General features: G+C 41.9%; 2 protein-coding genes across 2 annotated transcripts in view; one reads left to right on the plus strand and one right to left on the minus strand.

The window, feature by feature from the left end:
• The window catches only part of LOC106087697 (juvenile hormone acid O-methyltransferase-like), a 228,752-nt gene that overhangs the window by 82,761 nt on the left and 121,979 nt on the right, over nucleotides 1-24,012 (plus strand). The window contains exon 2 of the mRNA XM_059365693.1: nucleotides 13,776-13,900. The gene's annotated coding sequence lies outside the window, so the exon portion shown is untranslated. The remainder of the gene's footprint in view (nucleotides 1-13,775; nucleotides 13,901-24,012) is intronic.
• LOC131996215 (uncharacterized) lies at nucleotides 13,767-22,284 on the minus strand. The gene is made up of 5 exons (XM_059365688.1): nucleotides 22,227-22,284; nucleotides 14,867-14,940; nucleotides 14,306-14,808; nucleotides 14,023-14,249; nucleotides 13,767-13,951 (listed from the first exon to the last, which is right to left on the minus strand). The coding sequence occupies exons 1-5, from the start codon at nucleotides 22,282-22,284 to the stop codon at nucleotides 13,767-13,769; spliced, it is 1,047 nt and encodes a 348-aa protein (XP_059221671.1).

A 24,012-nucleotide genomic window follows, 5' to 3' on the forward strand; every position in this document is an offset into this window, starting at 1 on the left:
AAGAAATCAAGATCCAAGATCGGCTTATATGACAGCTATACCAAATTATGATCCGATTTGAATTATACTTAACACAGTTATTGGAAGTGATACCAAAACACCACGTGCAAAATTTCAGTCAAATCGGACAAGAATTGTGCCCTATAGAGGCTCAAGAAGTCAAAATCCCGGATCGGTTTATATGGCACCTATATCAGGTTCTGCACCGATTTGCACCATACTATGCAAAGTCATTCGAAGTCATAACAAAACACCTTATGCAAAATTTCAGACAAATCGGATGAGAATTGCGCGCTTTATTGGCTCAAGAAGTCAAGACCCAAGATCGGTTTATATGGCAGCTATATCAAAACATGGACCGATTTGGCCCTTTTACAATCTTAACCACCCTACACTAATAGAAAGTAGTTGTGCAAAGTTTCTAGCTTTACACCTTCGAAAATTAGCGTGGTTTCGATAGACTTACGGACGGACAGACGGACGGACATGGCTAGATCGATTTAAAATGACATGACGATCAAGAATATATATACCTTATCGGGTCTCAGACACATATTTCGAGGTGTTATAAACAGAATGACGAAATTAGCATACCCCCATCCTATGGTGGAGGGTATGAAAAGACAAACGACAGGAGAAGTGGAGAAAACCCGAGCGGGAGGTGAAGTACCGCCCTTCGCTACGCAAGCACTGACCTACCTACGCCGGGCCTGTGTCACCCGCCCTTCGGAATCATCCTGTTCCCTCAATAGATCTCAGGAGGGATACCAGAGGTACGTTCGCAAGTTCACCCAGATCATAGAAGAAACGTCTTCCCAGAAAGGGAAGCCTATGTCTCTGCAGACCCGGACAGGAACAAAGCAAGTGTTTAATAGTTTCCTCCTCATCAAGGCAACTCCTACAGTAGTCATTGTGCGGTATCCCCATGCGCGCCGCCATGCGGCCATGGCACAGTGTCTGGTTATGATCCCTGTCAAAGTACTCATCGACCTCTTATCGAAAGCCAGCAATTCTCTCGTCCTCCTCCGGTCGATGACCGGCCATAGCGCCTTCGCAGTCCGGCAATCATCCACCGTGTCCCACCTTGCCAACGACGCCGCCCTGGCCATCCCCTCCACTGTGTTCAGTAGGTCGACAAATGGCACGTAGGCAAGACAGATGACTGGTCCGCCCGGAGCAAACGAAAACCTCCTGGCGCACTCGTCTGCCCTCTCATTCCCTGGAATACCCTCATGCCTAGGAACCCATGTCAGCGTCACATCGTGGGCCCGTAGCCTATCCAGGGATTCCAAGCAGTCCGCCACTCATCTCGACCTCACCATCCTCGACCCCAAGGCCTTGAGCGCCGCCATAAATTCTGAGTTTCGAGGGTGGAAGGCCCCTTGCCAGAATTTCTGTTGCGACTACTGCAATGGCACAGAGCTCTGCCTGAAAGACCGTGCATTCGTCCGGCAGTCTTAGAGACATACTGATATTGAGTGCATCAGAGTAGACCCCCAATCCAGTCCCTGACCCCATCTTGGAGCCATCTGTGTAGATCGAGGTATCAAGTACACCATCCGCCCTCCATTCGTCCCTCTCAGGAAAACGAATCGCGAATGCCCTCACTCCAATCGGCACTGGTGCCAGGAAGTCGGAGATCCTCCTCCGAATATAGATAGTGTCATGAAATCGACGCCTCGGAGGACAGCTTTCACTTTCTTTGTCAATGCCCTGCTTTATGTCGAAGTAGAAAGTGGATACTGGAGGCCACCGTAGCGCTGAACGCCTGGGTTCGAATCCTGGCTGGAACATCAGAAAATTTTGCGGTGGTTATCCCCTTCTAATGCTGGCGACATTTGTGAGGTACTTTGCCATGTAAAAACTTCTCCCCAAAAAGGTGTCCCTCTGTGGCACACCGTTCCGACTCGGCTATAAAAAGGAGGTTTGACTCGGACAGCACTCATTGATTTGTGAGAAGTTTGCCCAAGTTTCTTAATGGAATGTTCATGGGCAAATTTGCATTTTGCAGAAACAGGATACTGGGCTTTTTTTCTTTCAGGCACTAGAAGAACTGAGAGGCGTAAATCCGTGCAACATCAAAGCGTTTGCTTTTTCATTTTTGAGGTGGCTCCAGAGAGTTTGTTAAAGGACGATTTGCTTTGTGAAGTGAATTCATCGGAAGGAGAAGTGGGAAGATGGGGAAACACAATGGGTCTTAATCTGGCCGACATGGATGTCTAGTAGACAAGGGCTTGGTATCATCCTAACCTAACCTAGCCCATTCTATCAATGGGTATATATTTCTTCCTTTTGGGTTTTACAAACAAATTCACTAAATTTTAGTATCCTGTACCACAGTAGATATGGAGCTAGATTTTCTTTCAATAGCAAAATTTTGTCAAAACATATGGGGTTTCTATAGAAAGTTTGTAAAATTTTTTGGTTAAATATTTCATACCTGAAATCAAGCAACAGTGACTTTTTTAAACCATATCGGCTATTGACTACACACGACAATTTTTTAAAAACTTCTTTCATTTTTCGAGTGGTTTAATCACTACCAAAGACTTGTCTCAAATGTTGGTTCCCTCAAACTGCGTTAAAATATTTCTTTAAATTTTCTGTGGATGTTTCATAACGGGCATTGTCAGATGTTTTTTTTTATACCCTCCACCATAGGATGGAAGGTATACGAATTTCGTCATTCCGTTTGTAACACCTCGAAATAGGCATCTAAGACACCATAAAGTATGCAAATTGTGGATCTGCATGACATTTTAAGTCGATCTTCTCAGCCTCTAGAGGGCGGATCTGGGATCTTAACTTCTTCAGCCTCTAGAGGGCGCAATTCTTATCTTATTTATCTGAAATTTTCCATGACGTGTTTTGTTGTGACTGCCAACAACTGAGCTAAATATAGTCTGAATTGGTTCACAACCTGATATAGCTGTCATATAAACCAATCTGGAATCTTAACTTCTTCGGCCTCTAGAGGGCGCAATTCTTATCTTATTTATCTGAAATTTTCCATGACGTGTTTTGTTGTGACTGCCAACAATTGAGCTAAATATGGTCCGAATTGGTTCATAACCTGATATAGCTGCCATATAAACCGATCTGGGATCTTAACTTCTTCAGCCTATAGAGGGCGCAATTCTTATCCTATGTATCTGAAATTTTCCATGACGTGTTTTGTTGTGACTGCCAACAACAGAGCTAAGTATGGTCTGAATCGGTTCATAACCTGATATAGCTGCCACATAAACCGATCTGGGATCTTAACTTCTTCAGCCTCTAGAGGGCGCAGTTCTTATCCAACTTGGCTCAAATTTTGCATGTGTGTTAAGTTATGACTGTCAATAAATGTGCTAAATATTGTCTGAATCGGTTCATAACCTGATATAGCTGCCATATAAACCGATCTCTGACCTTAACTTTTTGAGCCTCTAGAGGGCGCAATTCCTATCCGATTTAGCTGAAATTGTGCATGACGTGTTGTGTTGTGACTGCCAACAACTGAGCTAAGTATGGTCTCAATCGGTTCATAACTTGATATAGCTGCCATATAAACCGATCTGGGATCGAAGTTAAGATCCTCAGCCTCTAGAGGGCGTAATTCTAATCCGATTTGGCTCCAATTTTGTAAAAAGTGTTTTGTTATAACTTCAAATAACTGAGCTAAGTATGGTCTCAGTCGGTTTATAACCTGGTATAGCTGCCACATAAACCGATCTCCCGATTAGACTACTTGAGCCTCTAGAGGGCATAATTCCTATCGGACTGAAATTTTGCATGAAGTGTTTCGTTATGACTTTTAACAACTGTGGTCAGTACGGTTGAAATCGGTCGATAACCGCAATAGCTGCCATATAAATCGATCATGGGTCTTGAGTTCTTAAGCTGCTAGAGGGCGCAATTCCTATCCGATTTGACCGAAATTTTGCACCACTTGTTTTCTTTTGATTTCCAACAACTTTGTCAAGTTTGGTCATAATCAGTCCATAACCTGATATAGCCGCTATATAAATCGATCTTATCGATTCTTATCCCATATGGTTGAAATTTTGCATATGTCGTTTTGGTATCACTTCTAACAACTGCGCTAAGTATGGTTCAAATCTGTCCATAACCTGGTATAGCTGTCATATAAACCGATCTTGGGGCTTGACTTCTTGAGCCTCTAGAGTGCGCAATTCTTATCCGATTGGAAAGAAATTTTGCACCACGTGTTTTGTTATGATATCCAACAACTGTGCCAAGTATGGTTCAAATCGGTCCATAACCTGATATAACTGGCATATAAACCGATCTTGAGTCTTGACTTCTTGAGCCTCTAGAGTGCGCAATTCTTATCCAATTTGAATGAATTTTGGCACGACGTGTTTTGTTATGATATCCAACAACTGTGCCAAGTATGGTTCAAATCGATCCATAACCTGATATAGCTGTCAGATGAACCGATCTTGGGTCTTGACTTCTTGAGCCTCTAGAGTGAGCAATTCTTATCCGATTGGAATGAAATTTTGCACGACGTGTTTTGTTATGATATCCAACAACTGTGCCAAGTATGGTTCAAATCGGTCCATAACCAGATATAGCTGTCATAGAAACCGATCTTGGGTCTTGACTTCTTGAGCCTCTAGAGGGCGCAATTCTTATCCGATTTGCCTGAAATTTTGTACGACGCATCCTCTCATGAGCATCAATATACGTGTTTATTATGGTCTGAATCGGTCTATAGCCTGATACAGCTCCCATATAAATCGATCTCTCTATTCTACTTCTTGAGCCCCCAAAGGGCGCAATTCTTATTCGAATTGGCTGAAATTTTACACAGGTCTCCAACATATAATTTAATTGTGGTCCGAATCAGACCACATCTTGATATCGCTCTAATAGCAGAGCAAATCTTTTCTTATATCATTTTTTTCCTAAGAAGAGATGCCGGGAAAAGAACTCGACAAATGCGCTCCATGGTGGAGGGTATATAACATTCGGTCTGGCCGAACTCAGCACGCTTTTACTTGATTTTTTTTTTATCTATTGTTTGTCTAAAGCCATGTTTTAAGGCCAAGCTAAGGCTACACCAGCTCTGTGGCTGCACTAGTGGCGAAAGTATAAAAATAGATAACTAATCAACGTTAAATCAATACAGCCTAACCAATATGGTCTTCGTCTGCCTGTTTGTCTGTCTACCATATTATTTTGTGTATTGATTAAATATTAAATTCGATGTTAAACATTTTTTTAAATATAACATAGAGCTGAAAAACATTTAGTACTTGAAGTAGAACCACTATTCACAACTTAAAATTTAAAGACTCTTACTATTTGCATAGTTTATTTTTATATTTTTTGTGGACAAATGCGAAGTAGACATATAAGTAGACAATTTATAAAAACTAAATTAGGCTAGATGGAATCTTATAGGCTCTTAACCATGCATTTGTCAAGTTGTTTGCTTTTATAGAGGCAGCATGTATGTAAAATTTTCTTATACCCTATACCATAGGTTAGGTTAGGCTGAAAAGGGGGTGCGGATATTAATCCGCCCCATGCTACTATGGACATTTACCTAAGCTAGGCTAATAGGCTTGTTGTGCGCTCTAAATCCTAAAATGTAGACTCGAAAACTTTCCCACAAGCCCTACAGATATTCTGCATAAGTGAGCTCGTAGTTCTATGTATCCCGTTAAGATACCGAAAGCTTTTACTTACTTTAATTGGCTATGACAGAATATTTGTTCCACTAGCCGAACGTAGAATAGCGTTCCAAGCGCCTCGATCTTCTGCGCTCATTCTAAAATCTCTGACACCAAGTTTCGAGGTGTGTCCCACCCCTCGATCTTTTCATCGGGCTTTTGGTCTTCCCGGTTTGCGTGTACCACAGTGTTAGCCATCAAAAGACTTCTTTGCTGGAGCTTCTTCATCCATTCTGACAACATGACCTAGCCAACGCAGCCGTTGTATTTTGATGCGTGTAACTATGCTATCGTCGTCATACAGCTCGTGGTTCATATGTCGCCTATACTCTACGTTAACGCAAACTGGTCCATAAATTTTACGAATAATCTTTCTCTCAAATACTCCAAGTACTGCCTCGTCTGCTTTCACAAGTACCCATGCTTTAGAACCACATAACAGCACGGGTAGTATCAGTGTCTTGTGTAGTATAATCTTCATCTGTCGAGAGGTGACCTTGTTTCTAAGCTGCTTACTTAGTCCAAAGAAGCATCTGTTTGCCAGTATTATTCTTCGCTTTATCTCAAAACTGGTGTCATTCGTTTCGGTTACGGCGATGCCGAGGTAGATAAAGTTACTGACTGTCTCAAATTTGTGGTTCCCAACTTTCGCCATTTTATTTATCTGCCCGGTTGTACACTGTGCTTTGGGAGTTGAAACCATCCATTTCGTCTTATCTCCATTTATTGCCAGACCCATTTTCACTGACTCTCTTTTGATTCTTTTAAAGGCTGCAGTTACTACTTCCGGTGACCGACCAATGATGTCAATGTCGTCGGCATAGGCGAGTAGCATGTGTTCTCTTGTGATTAGTGTGCCATATCTATTCACATCTGCATCTCGTATAATCTTCTCCAGCAGCATATTAAAGAGATCACACGATATTAAATGGTTCGGAGAAATTCTTTCCTATTCTTACTGAGGATACCAAACTCAGACATGGCTTGAAATACCTTTGAACGTAAAGGAGTATCGAAAGTGGCTTTGTAGTCAACGAAGAGATGGTAGGTGTTAATTTGTCCTTCTCGGGTCTTTTCCAGGATTTGGTGCAGTGTGAATATCTGGTCTAGGGTGGATTTACCAGGTTTAAAGCCGCATTGATAGGGCCCAATTATCTCATTGACTTTCGGTTTAAATCTGTCACACAGTAGGCTCGAGAGTATCTTGTATGCGAGGGGGAGGAGAATTATTCCTCTGTAGTTGGCACATTCCGTCTTGTCTCCTTTCTTGTGTACGGGACATAGTATGCTGAGGTTCCAATCATCGGGTATGCGTTCTTCTAGCCAGATTGCGCAGATAAGCTCATGCATACGCCTTATCACCGTGTCGCTTCCGGTCTTATATAGTTCAGCGGGTAACCCGTCGGCTCCTGCTGCCTTGTTGTTCTTTAGTCGGGTCACTGCTAATTGGACCTCATTCTGACTAGGAGGTAAACTTTCTATACCATCATCAGGGATTGGTTCTGCGGTATCCTCTTCGCCGCCAACATCGGACACTAGCAGTTGGGTAATATGTTTTTTCCATATCCTCAACATGTTATCAGTGTCAGTTACCAGATTTCCTTCTTTGTCTCTGCAGGAGAATGTGCCTGCACCACACCCATCGGTTTGATGTTTAATTATTTGGTAGAATTTCCGGACTTCATTCTGACTCCTGTACATCTCAATTCGCTCACACCCACGTCTTTCCATTTCCTTTTTCTTTCGGCGGAATAGACGTTTCTCCTCTCTCCTTTTCTCCCGATACCCCTTCTTTATCTGGCGCATTGCTACTGATTGCAGGGTTGCTCTATATGCCGCATTCCTGGCTTCAGTAGCACCTCGACACTCTTGGTCGTACCATGGGTTTCTTGGAGGAGGCGTCCGGCACCCAAGTACGGATTTCGCAGTTGTCTCCATGAAGTGGGCAAGAGTGCTTTACATCGTGCAGTGTCAGATCGTACTGTCCTCGCCATGTTCAAACGGGTGCGAACCTTTGCTGTAACAAGGAAGTGATCCGAATCTAATCTCCCAGAACGATTTTAATACCATGGGCGGGGCAGTGGACATATTCTCTCTCTAGGCGCTCGTATAAAATATCCTAGGTCTGCTCGTCCGGAATATATCTCGTATCGGAATATATCTTGATATATCCCTCATATAGACCGATCATCCGTTATAAAGTCTGGACTCTACAGAAGTCGCTTCCATTACGTGATTTCGCCGAAATTTGGTACAGAGAGTTCCATTATTTCCATTCATTTTCCGTTTTTATTGAAATTTTGGGTATTGAGTTGTGTTAGGTATTTCAACATATCTGCCAAGTATAGTCCATATGGTACTATATTGGGATATGGGTCCCACAGGTCCTTCTCCCGATTTAAAGTCCTGGTCCCATGGTTTGCGTTGGTTCCTCGATATCCGTTCCGAGTTTGGTACAGATTGGAGCAATGTTTGGTACAGTTTGGTACAGACTGGAGCATGACTGATTTTGCACTATTCTTGGTCCTGGATCTTAGGCACGGGATCAGGCTGGTTTTGGTGATATTCGTACGTTTAGGTACTAAAAAGTACCAGAACGTACGAAATGGTACATATTTGCCCAGGTTGAATGGAAAGGCTAGAATTATGTTCTTGGGCTCAAATTAAAGAGCGTCTCGAAAATATAAAGTTTGGAAAAAAAATTTTTCGAAAATCGTACCGGAAGTGGTAGACGTAGTACGTTTAGTACCGTAATTGGTACTATTTGGTACTTTCTTTGTAAATTGGAATAGAGCTCTGAATTTTGGAACTCAGCTACGCTTTCACAACCTTAATTGGGTGACTATAAGAGTTTTTGGAAACTTGTACATTTAGGTACTATAGAAAGTACCATAAAGAGCGGATGGACAGAGGTAGAATTTGAAAATTTGACGTAAAAGACATCTGGTGCAAGAGGATAACGGTAAAAAGAAAAAATGGAAAAATAGTACTGGTAACGGGAGAAAAAGTACGCTTACTACCGCAATTAGTACCATTTGGTACTTTCTCTACAGATAGAGCTAGAGGCCTGAAATTTGGCATATTGGTACTATTATGAAATATATAATGGGTGATTAAATGACCTATTCAAAATTCGTACATTTTGGTACCATTTCGTACTTTCTTCACAACTTGGGAAAATATAATGCGCGACTTTAAGCTTTTTACAATTCGTAAATTTTTTTGTACCTAAATTTGTACTTTTTCTGTAGATGGAGCTAGAGGTCTGAAATTTGGCAAGTAGGTAAAACTTAGAAACATATGGTGCTTCTAAATGATTTATTCAGAATTCGAACATTTTTGTACCAAAATTTGTACTATTTTGAACTTTCTTCATAAATGAAGCTAGAGGTCCGAAATTTGGCATGTAGGTACAACTAAGAAATAAATGATGGATGACTAAACGATCTTTTCAAAATTCGTACATTTTGGTACCTAAATTGGTACTTTCTGTGTAAATGGAGCTGGAGATCTGAAATTTGGCACGTAGGTAAAAGTTTGAAATACATGAGGGCGACTAAATGATTTTTTCATAATTGCAACATTTTGGTACCAAAATTGGTACTATTTGGAACTTCCTTCATAGATGGAGCTAGAGGTCCGAAATATGGCATGTAGGTACAACTAAGAAATAAATGATGGGTGACTAAATGATTTTTTCAAAATTCGTACATTTTGGTACCAAAATTGGTACTTTCTGTTTAGATGGAGCTAGAGGTCCGAAATTTGGCATGTAGGTACATCTAAAAAATAAATGATGGATGACTAAATGATCTTTTCAAAATTCGTACATTTTGGTACCATTTGGTACTTTCTTCATATATGGAGTTAGAGGTCCGAAATTTGGCATGTAGGTACAACTAAGAAATAAATGTTGGATGACTAAATGGTTTATTCAAAATTCGTACAATTTGGTACCAAAATTGGTACTTTCTGTGTAAATGGAGCTAGAGGTCTGAAATTTGGCACGTAGGTAAAACTTTGAAATATATGAGGGCGACTAAAAAATTTCTTCACAATTGGAACATTTTGGTACCAAAATTGGTACTATTTGGAACTTTCTTCATAGATGGAGCTAGAGGACCGAATTTTGGCATGTAGGTACAACTAAGAAATAAGTGATGGGTGACTAAATGTTCTATTAAAAATTCGTACATTTTGGCACCATTTGGTACTTTCTTCATAGATGGAGCTAGAGGTCCGAAATTTGGCATGTAGGTACAACTAAGAAATAAATGTTGGATGACTAAATGGTTTATTCAAAATTCGTACAATTTGGTACCAAAATTGGTACTTTCTGTGTAAATGGAGCTAGAGGTCTGAAATTTGGCACGTAGGTAAAACTTTGAAATATATGAGGGCGACTAAAAAATTTCTTCACAATTGGAACATTTTGGTACCAAAATTGGTACTATTTGGAACTTTCTTCATAGATGGAGCTAGAGGACCGAATTTTGGCATGTAGGTACAACTAAGAAATAAGTGATGGGTGACTAAATGTTCTATTAAAAATTCGTACATTTTGGCACCATTTGGTACTTTCTTCATAGATGGAGCTAGAGGTCCGAAATTTGGCATGTAGGTACAACTAAGAAATAAATGTTGGATGACTAAATGGTTTATTCAAAATTCGTACAATTTGGTACCAAAATTGGTACTTTCTGTGTAAATGGAGCTAGAGGTCTGAAATTTGGCACGTAGGTAAAACTTTGAAATATATGAGGGCGACTAAAAAATTTCTTCACAATTGGAACATTTTGGTACCAAAATTGGTACTATTTGGAACTTTCTTCATAGATGGAGCTAGAGGACCGAAATTTGGCATGTAGGTACAACTAAGAAATAAGTGATGGGTGACTAAATGTTCTACTGAAAATTTGTACATTTCGGTACCATATGGTACTTTCTGTTCAGATGGAGCTAGAGGCCTGAAATTTGGCATGTAGGTACAACTAAGAAATAAATGTTGGATGACTAAATGGTTTATTCAAAATTCGTACAATTTGGTACCAAAATTGGTACTTTCTTCATAAATGGAGCTAGAGGTCCGAAATTTGGCATAAAACCCATAATGACTATATGGGACTCGGTTTAACCAATTTTCTTAAAATTTTCACAGATTGTGAAGATTTTTATGGAGTGAAACATAGGCTACATAATTTTTTATATCGGATGGGGGTGGATCCTTCCCCTTTACCCCAAAAACGCCGCCCAAAACCAAAAGTGAACCGATGGGCACAATATGGTTATCAAATTATAGGTATTGGAGACTAGAAAACGAATATCGTATTAAAATTTTGGTCCAAGTACCCAGCGGGCCGCCCCAACCCCAAAACTCCTCTAAACAGATATATTGGATGTTCATATCAATATGGGACTCAAATGAAAAGTATTCGGCAGTAGATTACAAATATGGCATACAAAATTAGGTCTAAGTCTAAGATCTAATGGGAGGTCGCCCACCCCCAAATGGACATATTAGCCGACCATGTCTATATGGGACTCAAAGTTATTAGGGAGTTGATTACGAATATTACATTAAAATTTGCGTTCAAGTCCACTTGGAGCTTTTCTTTCTAAAAATACTTAAAATTGGTTAATTGACCAATTATGACAATATGGGACTCATATGATAAGTATTTGAGAGTAGAAAACGAATTTGATATGCAATTTTGGGGCCAAGTGTTTGGGGGTACGCCCCAAAGCACCCCCTAGACTGAACCTCATATCCGACTATGGCAATATGGAGCTCAAATCAACGGTATTTGGGAGTAAAGAACGAGTTTGATATCTATGCGATTCGTTCGGAATTTTTATGAACTCTTAGAGTCATCAAAAACTAAACATGGCTTCTGGCTTCTATTGTTATAGTCGGTGCCTTGGGGGCCGCCCAAAACCCGCCAACCACATCAATTTATAGCTTAGAGCCGACTCAATAACTTCATATTTGTCTAGGAACCGAGTAGGGGCAAACTTCTCACAGATCAATGAGTGCATCAAGTTTAAACTCAATGATAACGGACCGGCGTGCCGCTGTGCGATACCTCTTTGGAGAGAAGTTTTGCATGGTATAGTACCTCACACATGTTGCCAGTATTAGGAGGGGAAAACCACCGCTGAAAATTTTTTCTGATGGTCTCACCAGGATTCGAACCCAGGCGTTCAGCGTCTTAGGCGGACATGCTAACCTCTGCGCTACGGTGGAAAAACCAGTAAGGCAAAACTCGGGCGGTGCCGACTGTGTAATACCCTACAACTACCCTATAAGTACAGTGTGGGAGCTATATCCAATTCTGAACCAATTTCGATGGACCTCGGCGAGCAAATATGTTCAATGTTACATAACCTGTTACATGACATGTTACATGACTATGCATTATACCTCGCAAATATCGCCAGCATTATGTGGCGATAATCGCTGCTTTTAATTTTGTACGATGTTCTCGCCTGGATTCGGTCGCAGGCGTTTAGCGTCATAGGCGGACATAGACTACAATGCCATACAATTCAAATTCAGGGCAAATTGTCCCCATCCTAAGAACATATTAAAGAGTTAACAAGTAAAAACGTGCTAAGTTCGGCCGGGCCGAATCTTACATACCCTCCACCATGGATCGCATTTGCCGAGTTCTTCTCCCGGCATCTCTTCTTAGGCAAAAAAGGATATAAGAAAAGATTTGCTCTGATATTAGAGCGATATCAAGATATGGTCCGGTTCGGACCACAATTATATTTTATGTTGGAGACCTGGGTAAAATGTCAGCCAATTCGAATAAGAATTGCGCCCTTTGGGGTTCAAGAAGTAAAATAGAGAGATCGATTTATATGGGAGCTGTATCGGGCTATTGACCGATTCAGATCATAATAAACACGTATGTTGATGGTCATGAGAGGACCCGTAGTACATAATTTCAGGCAAATCGGATAATAATTGCGACCTCTAGAGGCTCAAGAAGTCAAGATCCCAGATCGGTTTATATGGCAGCTTTATCAGGTTATGGACCGATTTGAACCATACTTGACAAAGTTGTTGGATATCATAACAAAACACTTCGTGCAAAATTTCATTCCAATCGGATAAGAATTGCGCACTCTAGAGGCTCAAGAAGTCAAGACCCAAGATCGGTTTATATGACAGCTATATCAGGTTATGGACCGATTTGAACCATACTTGGCAAAGTTGTTGGATATCATAACCAAACACGTCGTGCACAATTTCATTCCAATCGGATAAGAATTGCGCACTCTAGGGGCTCAAGAAGTCAAGACCCAAAATCGGTTTATATGACAGCTATATCAGGTTATGAACCGATTTGGACCATACTTGACAAAGTTGTTGGATATCATAACAAAACACTTCGTGCAAAATTTCATTCCAATCGGATAAGAATTGCGCACTCTAGAGGCTCAAGAAGTCAAGACCCAAGATCGGTTTATATGGCAGCTATATCAAAACATGGACCGATATGGCCCATTTTCAATACCAACCGACCTACACTAATAAGAAGTATTAGTGCCAAATTTCAAGCGGCTAGCTTTACTCCTTCGGAAGTTAGCGTGCTTTCGACAGACAGACGGACGGACGGACGAACGGACAGACGGACGGACATGGCTAGATCGACATAAAATGTCGCGACCAGAATATATATACTTTATGGGGTCTCAGACGAATATTTCGAGTAGTTACAAACAGAATGACGAAATTAGTATACCCCCCATCTTATGGTGGAGGGTATAAAAAAGGCGCAGCGGAGTGGACCCGTTTCGGCTAGTCAATCTATAATCCCAAGTTCCTGTATAAGACCATCTCTTGATTAGTCTTCAGCTGCTCCTAGAAACTTCAGGCTTTGCCTGTTTTGTCAGAAATTTGGTAAGGAAAGTAAAATTATGTTCTTCAAATATGTTTAGTTTGATTACATTTTTAGCAGAATCTAAGGTGGTGGGTTCCCAGGATTCGACCCAAACTTTGGATATGGAAATATGAAATCTTTAAGTTTTTTTTTTAAGTTTTTCAGATCCGAAATTTATTATAGATTTTTTTTGCTATTCCAGCTTATGGTCACGTAATCTCTCCAATGTCTTCAAAATACCATTGCGAGGTACTCCAGACGATGCATGTTCAACCAAATCCTTGATGTTTTCATAGGATTCCATTTCGAAATCTGCAAATATTTGGGGTAAGTCCAGGATTTTATAGAGTTCCATTACATTTTGTATCATTTGAGGATCTGAAATAAGGCAGAAAGTTGTTCAAATTCCTTGTATTCTATGTGATCCCCAAAAATATTTATCCCCTTGCCTTTCTTGCCATAGCATTCGAACATTATATGCTTCTGCTCTTCGGTAGCTCTTTCCATACATTCCAGGGCCAACCAAGTGCATTTGTTCTGCTCAATATCATTGCCAAATTTGTCCATTTTCTCCGGATTTCCAAAACAATCGAGATAGTCATTTTGAGCCTGAAACAATAGACCCATTTTGCAAGCAATGACTTTAACCTCTTCAAAGGCCTGGGGATTTTTTATCCTGGAAGAGAGGATTTTTTAAAAACCCAAAAAAAGTTTTTAGTTTTTTAACCATACCCCGCCATATGCATGGTTAAGACAAATGACAAATAGAAGCAGGCATAGGCATTTTTTGCTGCACATAGATTTTGATAAAATTCCCACGAAAATGTAGCCACTGGCATTTGACAGGTTAACATGTCCAAATTTTGACCACAGGCTGTAACCAATATCGCCTCTTGGAAAACTTCCAACAATTGCACATAACATTCGTGATGGCGAAAATGTTTGCGCAGCATATAGAAAATCATGTTCTCAAATATGAGGCCATCGTGTATAGCAGTCAGGCCAATGTTGTTAACTCTATGCCAACATGGCCTTCCCAATCTGGAGGTGCTATTGTCCGTAATGTCATCGTATAGTATGAAGGTTACTATCATCAATTCCACACACCAACCCATAATGTGTATAGACTTTAGATTGTCCTTGTGCAGAAATTCACATTGCAGAAGATCCTTGTAGCAGGGTATCAAAAGTCGCAAGCCCAAAAGTTCGCCATGCAGTAAATTGTATTCTAAAGCCTGCAAATTAAAGGAAACTAAATTTTTTTTTGATAAATTCATAACTTGAATGTTTTACCTGTGTAAACCTTTGGTCCAGAGGATCCACGTTAAATTTATTTATAAGATCGTTTTTTGATTCATTTAAATATTCTGAAAATAGTAGAATGGAATTTAAAGAAACTCATGCCGATTATAGGAAATTATCTAAGGAGCAAGATTTATAATCGAAGTAAAGCAATGAAGTCTGCGAGTCTAAATTAAAAAGATGGGTATATTACCAGCAAGCTGCGCCAATGAGCTGCTGAGGCTAACTGAAATATAGGTATGAGAGGAAACGCAGTTTCAAGTTTTTTGAAACAGGGTATCTGCAGTCGGAATACAAGGGTCCTGATGGAAAAGGAATAGAACCATGCCCCCTGAACGCTCTATATGTTCGCACAGCGGAAAAGGCACCACGGATCACCTAACAAGCCTAGGAAGGGACACACAGCAGGTATGCTAAGAATACTACAGGCCAACATGCACATGTGAAGGTTAGATTAGGATAATCTACCCCATGCCACTATAGACATACACATACCCAGTAATCGGCTGGTTGTGCACTCTAAAATTTAAAAAGTAACCTCGAAAAAGAAAGTTCAAATGGAGTTTTATGCAGGCACCTACCACGATGGCTTAATCCTGCAGCTCTCTTAACCCCGGGTGAAAACAATGGGTCTACCAACGCTCCCATACATAGCCGAAGCTAGCATGAGTACCAATTCGAGTTTACGTTGTCTGGACGTGTCCTCCCCCTTGGTTTGGAGCAGAGCACTATCCAAAACTCTTTCCGTTCTATGGGTCACGACACCCGGTTAAGTACATGCAACTCCACATCGAGCATCGAAATGCCCTTCCTGCGATTTTAGGTGTTAAACCACAGCCACCAAGTTGCTCACAACTGGGGTCTCACCAATAGTCAGGCTGGAACCGAAGATCCAGGGGCTTCTGACTCCCGTGGTACCAGATTAAGGACTCTGGTTCGAGCGCGTAATCCAACTACTACCAGTTGAACTCTGTGACGACGGAAGTCGCTGGCTCGTTTCCGTGAATTATTTTTTTCACAGTGTATGATTTTAACTGCAATGGAACTATTTTTCACAGTGTACCTTGCCATTGCAATTACTTCTATTTTTCTCTAAGTGAACGTCCCAACCGATCTTAGAACGTATATATCTATATAGTGAATTTTACCATGTACCTTAATTAGACTTTATGCAAGCAGGCAGTGATTTCCCGAAAAAGTGAATGGCCCTCATACTTGTTTACAAGTGATCAAAACAAGTTACCGTAGGGCCACCAACAAATATCACAGCCAAATGCAGTGATATACACAGCAGCCAGGCTCAACGACTTTACTTACGATAGCCAAACAAACGTACATACATTAGTGGTACGTACAAGGGCTACGCTTATGCGGTAGTCAGCTGGCAGCAGCAGCGAATATACGCACATCTGCGCGTATGCTGCAAAAGAGAATATTCTGTGTTGGACTAGTGCTGCCGTGGTGAATTGGAAAATATGTTGCGATGAGTATGAGCATATAAAAGGAGGGCAAGGACAGGCAAAGGAGATCAGAAGTCAAGCATCGGAAGCAAAGCCAAGACGAAGCGGGGAAGCCAAGGAAATATCGGTGAGTAGAGTGAACAAGTGCTTAGTGACATAGACAACGACAAAAGTGACAGTGTTCGCGCGCCGTGTGATATTCGTTAAACTTGGCCGTGTTACCCCCGTAAACAGTGAACTTTCGTGGTCACTGCTCCGTACAAGCATCGGTAAATTTTGCCGTTCGAACCCCGCAAACAGTGAACTTTCGTGATCACTGCAACGTAAATGCTTGTTAAACTTAGCCGTTTGCCGTTTGAACAGTGGACTTTCGTGGTCACTGCAGCGTAAAAGCTTTGGTAAACTTTGCCGTGTGAGCCCCGTACACAGTGAACTTTCGTGGTCACTGCAACGTAAACGCCTTGATAAACTTTGCCGTTTGATCCCCGTAAACAGTGAACTTTCGTGGTCACTGCAACGTAAATGCCTTGATAAACCTTGCCGTTTGATCCCCGTAAACAGTGAACTTTCGTGGTCACTGCAACGTAAATGCCTTGATAAACCTTGCCGTTTGATCCCCGTAAACAGTGAACTTTCGTGGTCACTGCAACGTAAATGCTTTGTTCAGCTTTGCCGTATGAGCCCCGTAAACAGTGAACTTTCGTGGTCACTGCACCGTAAAAGCTTCGCTAAACTTTGCCGTTTGAGCCCCGTACACGGTGAACTTTCGTAGTCACTGCACCGTAAAAGCTACGTTACACTTTGCCCCGGTATTCGTGCACCATAACCACCCAAGACAGCTCCCGAGCGTTCGTACTCCGACTCAACAACCGACGGAACCTGACCCCGACTTTCTCGACGGGTGACCTTGACGAACCTCCCAACGCCACCCTTCCGCCTGGAAGTGCTGACTCCGGCTGCCCCGTAACCAAACCACTGGCTGTTGGCCTCAACCTAGCATCCGTGTAGGAAGAACTGTACCAGGTCTTCCACTTCGTCCTCCTGCACCACTCAGCATCGACCCGCGCTGCTGCCCAAATCACCGCCCCGTGAGTGTCATTCTCGACTTCCACTGTGATACCATACCGCAGGCAATAACCGCCGCCCAGCTAAGTCCTAGCCGTGAACTGAGCGTCTGTGTTCGGAAAAGTACCGTCCTAGGTCTTCACCCACCCGGTGTAGCTGTGGGCTAACACACCTCGGAGATTGGAGGACTGTTCCAGGTCTCCACCGACATAAACCAACCACTACCCGTTTTGGCCCGCATTTCCGAGTGCCGTCTCAGGCCTCGGCGTTAAGTATTCGCCTTTATACACTAACTATTGTTATAGCCCAAACTCAAATAAACAGATTGTGGAATTCCAAACAAACTCCGTGTTCTCTACTCTAGTCTCGGCAAATATAAATTTCTGTGACGAACCCTTCTCCCGCGAGTTAAACCCCAGCACACAAGGGGAAACCTGTCGTTACAACTTGAGACAGTTCCATATCCCACCATCCTGTAGCAACACGTCATTCAGAAACAGCCAGAAATTAGGTGGCGTAACCCGAAATGATTCAGCACAAGTCTGAGCCAAAACAGGAGTGCCACCGAAACATTCACACACACGATATACAGTATGTTGGTCACGAGGAATAACATCGACACCATGTTGAAACTTTCAAAACATTAGAAATCCACACACACTCACTCGACCATCTCCAAGACTTCATGGTCGAGCCATCTTCAGCTCGATGCAGACTACTAATTGCTCATCCATACATCGTCATTTCGCTTCACCCGTCCATCATCTTATCCATCCCCTTACGACCAGCTGCAAGATTTCATGGTCCAGCCATCTTCAGCTTACCAACTCAGCTCGATGCAGCCTACTAACAGCGCATCCATCCATCGTCCCATCGATTCACCCGTCCTCCCTGCCTTCCTTCCTACCATCCCCATCCTTCCTCACATCAATACGTTTATCAGCCTTTTATCTCACGTTGTGTGGTACCCAGGAAATCAATTGCTAAGGAAATCCCAAAACAACACGATTCCTGGGAAGCTTTAATATTCCACTTCAGACCTAAGTGGTCGTGGGGGCCTCGAAAAAGAAAATCTTAGTTAGGAGTTCCGTGCTACTGCACAGTTGCTATTTCGCTTTCGAAGAGAAACTTAATGAGACCGTAGGCGCAAGAAATAAGACGGGTATTAAATAGTAGCGGGGAATTTCAAATCATGAGTGCGTGTGCGTTGGCACTATACCGGAGATCACCCTTGCGCCCGATGAAATCATAGGGAACATAACTGAGTGGAGTGTACTTACAGTACAAGAGACCACCGGTATATTCTGTTCTCCTTTAGTACTGGAAGAAACAAGTAGAAGTATAAATCCGGAGATCGATTTTTATCAAAGCAACTAGTTGAGCCCGGCCAGCTCCGTTGGACCTTCATCAACACCATGCCAAAAATATGTTTTTTACTTAATATTGTATAAATCTCCATGGAACAATTTGTTTATCTGCTCCCGATCGGAAACCTCTTCGCTTCCTTTCAGGTTTCCTATTGTCGTCTCGATTATACCGTGATGGTATGAGCTGCTCCCATCCTCAATCCATTCTCCCATCGCCTTAAGTCTCATAGCCGCAGTGGCTGCCTCATACTTAATCTGTATGTCAATGGGTCGAATATCTAGAATAGTCTACAGTGCCTTAGTGGGTGTGGTCCTCATCGCTTCGCCTATGCCAAGACAACATGTTCTCTGAACCTGTTGTATGGTCCTTATGTTGCACTTTTTCTCCATGGCAGTCCACCAAACTACTGAGGCGTAAGTAAGCCTTGGTCTAATCACGCTCCTGTAAAGCCAGTGGACTATCCTCGAATTCAGGCCCCATTTCGAGCCTACGGCCCGTCTACATAGTGCCCAACATCTGTGAGCCTTCTCAGTACTCATCTCGATGTGACACTTCCAATTCAGTTTCCTATCCAAGATCACACCTGACCTTGTCAGATATCGAAATCGTGTTATTGAGGAAACGTGGTGCATTAAATTGCCCCACCTTCGTCTTCCTCGTGAACAGGCATATTTCAGTCTTCTCTGGGTTAACATTGAGACCTCTGTGTCTAGCCCAGTCATATGCCATTTGCAAGACCCTTTCGGCCCTTCTGCATAGCTTGTTCGGATCCTTACCCCTTAGAAGTATTATAACATCGTCTGCGTAGCAGAAGGTTTCAAATCCCTATTCAGTCAGCATCCGTAATAGGTCATTCATGGCGGTCACCCATAGGAGGGGTGATAAAATGCCTCCCTGTGGCGTGCCCTGTTCCACTTTCTCCCTTATATTTATGCCATGAGACACACAATTAATCCACCTGTTCCTTAGCATATGGTTTAACCAGTCTCTAAGGACTGGGTCCACCCGGTACTGATCTAAGGATTGGTGTTAAAAGCCCAGTGTGTACGTTTTGGCATCGAAGGATTCTTCTATTTTATGCACAACCTCGTGCAGGGCAGTCTCCACCGACCTTCCCTTAACATAGACATGCTGTTTGCATTTGAGCTGTTCGCTGGATGTCCTACTCTATATCATGGTGTCCACATGGTTTTGAGTAGAAAGGGCGTAAGGCTTATGGGTCTGTAGGTCTTTGGTGTCGCATAACTTGACATGCCGCGCTTGGGTATAAACACCACCCTTGCCACCTGCCATGCTTTCGGATTACATGCAAGACCTAGGCACGCTGTGAAAATTTTGGCCGGCCGAGGCGCCATATAGTCTGCCTCTTTCTGTAGTAACGCCGGAAATATTCCATCAGGTCCGGGTCACTTAAATCGTTGGAAACTCCTCCGGGATTCCTTCACCATAAATTCCGTTATTACAAACCTTCGATCAACGTCATTATTCCAAGATTCCAGTGTCTTCGTAAGTCCCTTCGTTTCGTGTGGAAAATGGGTTTTCATCAAACATGCCTTCGTTGTCTCTGCTCTCACTGCCATGTCGTCTACTAAAGTTTCAGTTTGGACATGGGCTTTCAAGAGAAACTTTTTTATGTTGGCGGCCTCATTAACGCTATCGACCTGTTCGCCGAATAGCTTCCGGGAGGCACGTTTTGCCACTCTGGTAATCTTATTGTATTCCTTGAGCTGTGTGTAATACACATCCCAATATACTTCCACCTTTTACGACGTGCTCTGTTAAAAAGTCTGCGGACGTCTTCCCCAATATTGCGAATCTCCCCGGTCATCCAGGGTTTTTCTTGGGCTGATTTCCTTTCCCGAAGAGGACAACTATCTTCGAAGGATCCCACCAGTGCAGTCTTAATCCTGTTGACATTTTCATCAATCTCTTCTATGGTTGGACAGTCTAAGTTATCTTGCCCAAGTCTTATTCTGAGTAGCCTTCCGAATTTTGTCCACTTGGTTTTCAACTTATTCCGAAAGCTTAACGGATTCGGCGCTGGCCGAGTTATTCTAAACCTAATGTAGCGATGGTCAGAGAAAGAGTGTTCCATGGAGACCCTCCAATCTTGAACCTCATCGATCATGGATGTAACGGAACATATCGTCCAATACCTCCTCCCTAATTCTATTAACAAAGGTGGCGGTGTTACCAATATCAAGTGTTATTAGGTAGTTAGTATTCAAGAACTCTTCCGGGGCTTGGCCCCGCTTATTAGTGTTGGTGCTACCCCACGAAATGTGGTGAGAGTTCGCATCGCACCCTATTACAATATATCCATTATTTGTGATTGACAAATATTCCCATTTGGAAGTCCCATATTGTCATGATCGTCCAAACTACTCATTTAATTGGGTTTTGGTGCGGCCCCTTAGGGCAGCACTTATTATCGAATACCTTTCATTTGAGTCTCATGTTGTCCTCTTCGCTCCACATTGATTTTGAAGTGGTACTTTTGGGCTAAGGGGAGGGTACCTCACCCCTTTCGATATCTAAAATTTAATTATATGACTTATTGCTCCTTCTAGACCATTTTCGTAATCGACTGCCTAATACCTTTCATTTGAGTCCCATATTGTCATTATCGGCCAATATGCCTATTTGAGGGGATTTTTGGGTCGGAACGGCCCCCTAGGTTCCTGGAACCAATGTTTGTTATCAAATTAGTACTCTGCTCCCTAATACGTTTCATTTGTGCCCCATATTGTCCCGATTGCTTTTGTGGTAAGGGGAAGTGTCCCCCCCAATCCGATATCAACAAATTAAATGGCCTATTGCTCCTTCCAGACCATACTCGTAATCTACTGCCTAATACCTTTCTTTTGAGTCTCATATTGTCATTATCCTCCAATATGCCTATCCGCAATCCGATACTGAATTCGTCATTTAAGATAAATTGCGCCTATTGAGGGCGAAATTTTCATCCGATTAGGCTTACATTTTGTACAATGATATCTCTCATGACTTCCAACTGATTTTATTAATCTCGGTTTTATTTGGTCAGTGCATTGTTATTGCTTCTATATAAATCGATCTTCTGATTTTTACTTCTCATTTCCGTTTGAGAAAAGTCGAATTTTTGATTATCAGAAAAGTCAAAAACTCGACTTATTGATTGTCATATAAAGTCGAAAACTCGACTTTTCAATTTTAGGTTAAACATAGGTTGGATTTTGAGCCGGAAGCGTTGGAAACAACGGAGTCCGGCATAAGCGAGAGACGTACTCGTCATATGCGTATGGCCTTTTCCCATCTTGATCCACAAAAAAATGCTGTTCTTATTCATCATCATTGGATCAGCCATTTTTTCATGTGGGTGGTTTTGCTGTAAAGTTAAAAACTCAACACATAATTTGGAATATGAAAGACTTGAAGGAAATTTAAGACTACATTGATGCTTAAGATTTTCAACTTACCTACAAAGTAATCCACATTATATTCCTCATTTTCGTCTGATTTTGCAGTAATGCTCATTGAGGTAGACCTTAAAAATCCAATAACAAGTAAAAGCGTGCTAAGTTCGGCCGGGCCGAATCTTATATACCCTCCACCATTGATCGCATTTGTCGAGTTCTATGCGCGGTATCTCTTTTTAGACAAACATAGAATATTGAATAAGAACTGTTATCCTATTGGAGCTATATCAAGTTATAGTCCGATTAGGACCATAAATGAATGCTGATTGACATTGTAAAAGTCATTGTGTAATATTTCAGTTCATTCGGATAAGAATTGCGCCTTGTAGGGGCTCAAGAAGCAAAATCGGGAGATAGGTTTATATAAGAGCTGTATCAATTGATCGATTCAGACCATACTAGACACGTATGTTGAAGGTCATAGGAGAAGCCCTTGTACAAAATTTCAGCCAAATCGGATGAGAATTGCGCCCTCTAGAGGTTCAAGAAATCAAGATCCCAGATCGGTTTTTATGGCAGCTATAGCAGGTTCTATATCGATTTACGCCATACTTAGCACAGTTATTGGAAGTCATAACAAAACACCTCATGCAAAATTTCAGCCAAATCGGATGAGAATTGCTCCCTCAATTGGCTCAAGAAGTCAAGATCCAAGATAAGTTTATATGACAGCTATACCAGATTATGAACCGATTTGAACCATACTTGGCACAGTTGTTGAATGTCATAACGAAACACGTCGTGCAAAATTTCATTCCAATCGGATAGGAATTGCGCACTCTAGAGGCTCAAGAAGTCAAGACCCAAGATCGGTTTATATGGCAGCAATATCAGGTTATAAACCGATTTAAACCATACTTGGCACAGTTGTTGGATATCATAACAAAACATGTAGTGCAAAATTTCATCCCAATCGGATAAGAATTGCGCACTCTAGAGGCTGAAGAAGTCAAGACCCACGATCGGTTTATATGGCAGCTATATAAGGTTATGGACCGATTTGAACCATACTTGGCATAGTTGTTGGATATCATAACAAAACACGTCGTGCAAAATTTCATTCCAATCGGATAGGAATTGCGCACTCTAGAGGTTCAAGAAGTCAAAACCCCAGATCGGTTTATATGGCAGCTATATCAGGTTATAGACCGATTTGAACCATACTTGACACAGTTGTTGGATATCGTAACAAAACACGTCGTGCAAAATTTCATTCTAATCGGATAAGAATTGCGCACTCTAGAGGCTCAGGAAGTCAAGACCCAAGATCGGTTTATATGGCAGCTATATCAGGTTATGGACCGATTTGAACCATACTTAGCACAGTTGTTGGATATCATAACAAAACACGTCGTGCAAAATTTCATCCCAATCGGATAAGAATTGCGCCCTCTAGATGCTCAAAAAGTCAAGACCCAAGATCGGTTTATATGGCAGCTATATCAGGTTATGAACCGATTAGAACCATACTTAGCACAGTTATTGGATATCATAACAAAACACGTCGTGCAAAATTTCATTCAAATCGGATAAGAATTGCGCACTCTAGAGGCTCAAGAAGTCAAGACCCAAGATCGGTTTATATGGCAGCTATATCAAAACATGGACCGATATGGCCCATTTACAATACCAACCGACCTACACTAATAAGAAGTATTTGTGCAAAATTTCAAGCGGCTAGCTTTACTCCTTCGGAAGTTAGCGTGCTTTCGACAGACAGACGGACGGACGGACGGACGGACGGACGGACGGACGGACGGACGGACGGACGGACAGACGGACGGAC

This window comes from Stomoxys calcitrans, chromosome 3 (assembly GCF_963082655.1).
Source record: "Stomoxys calcitrans chromosome 3, idStoCalc2.1, whole genome shotgun sequence".
Lineage (NCBI taxonomy): Eukaryota > Metazoa > Arthropoda > Insecta > Diptera > Muscidae > Stomoxys > Stomoxys calcitrans.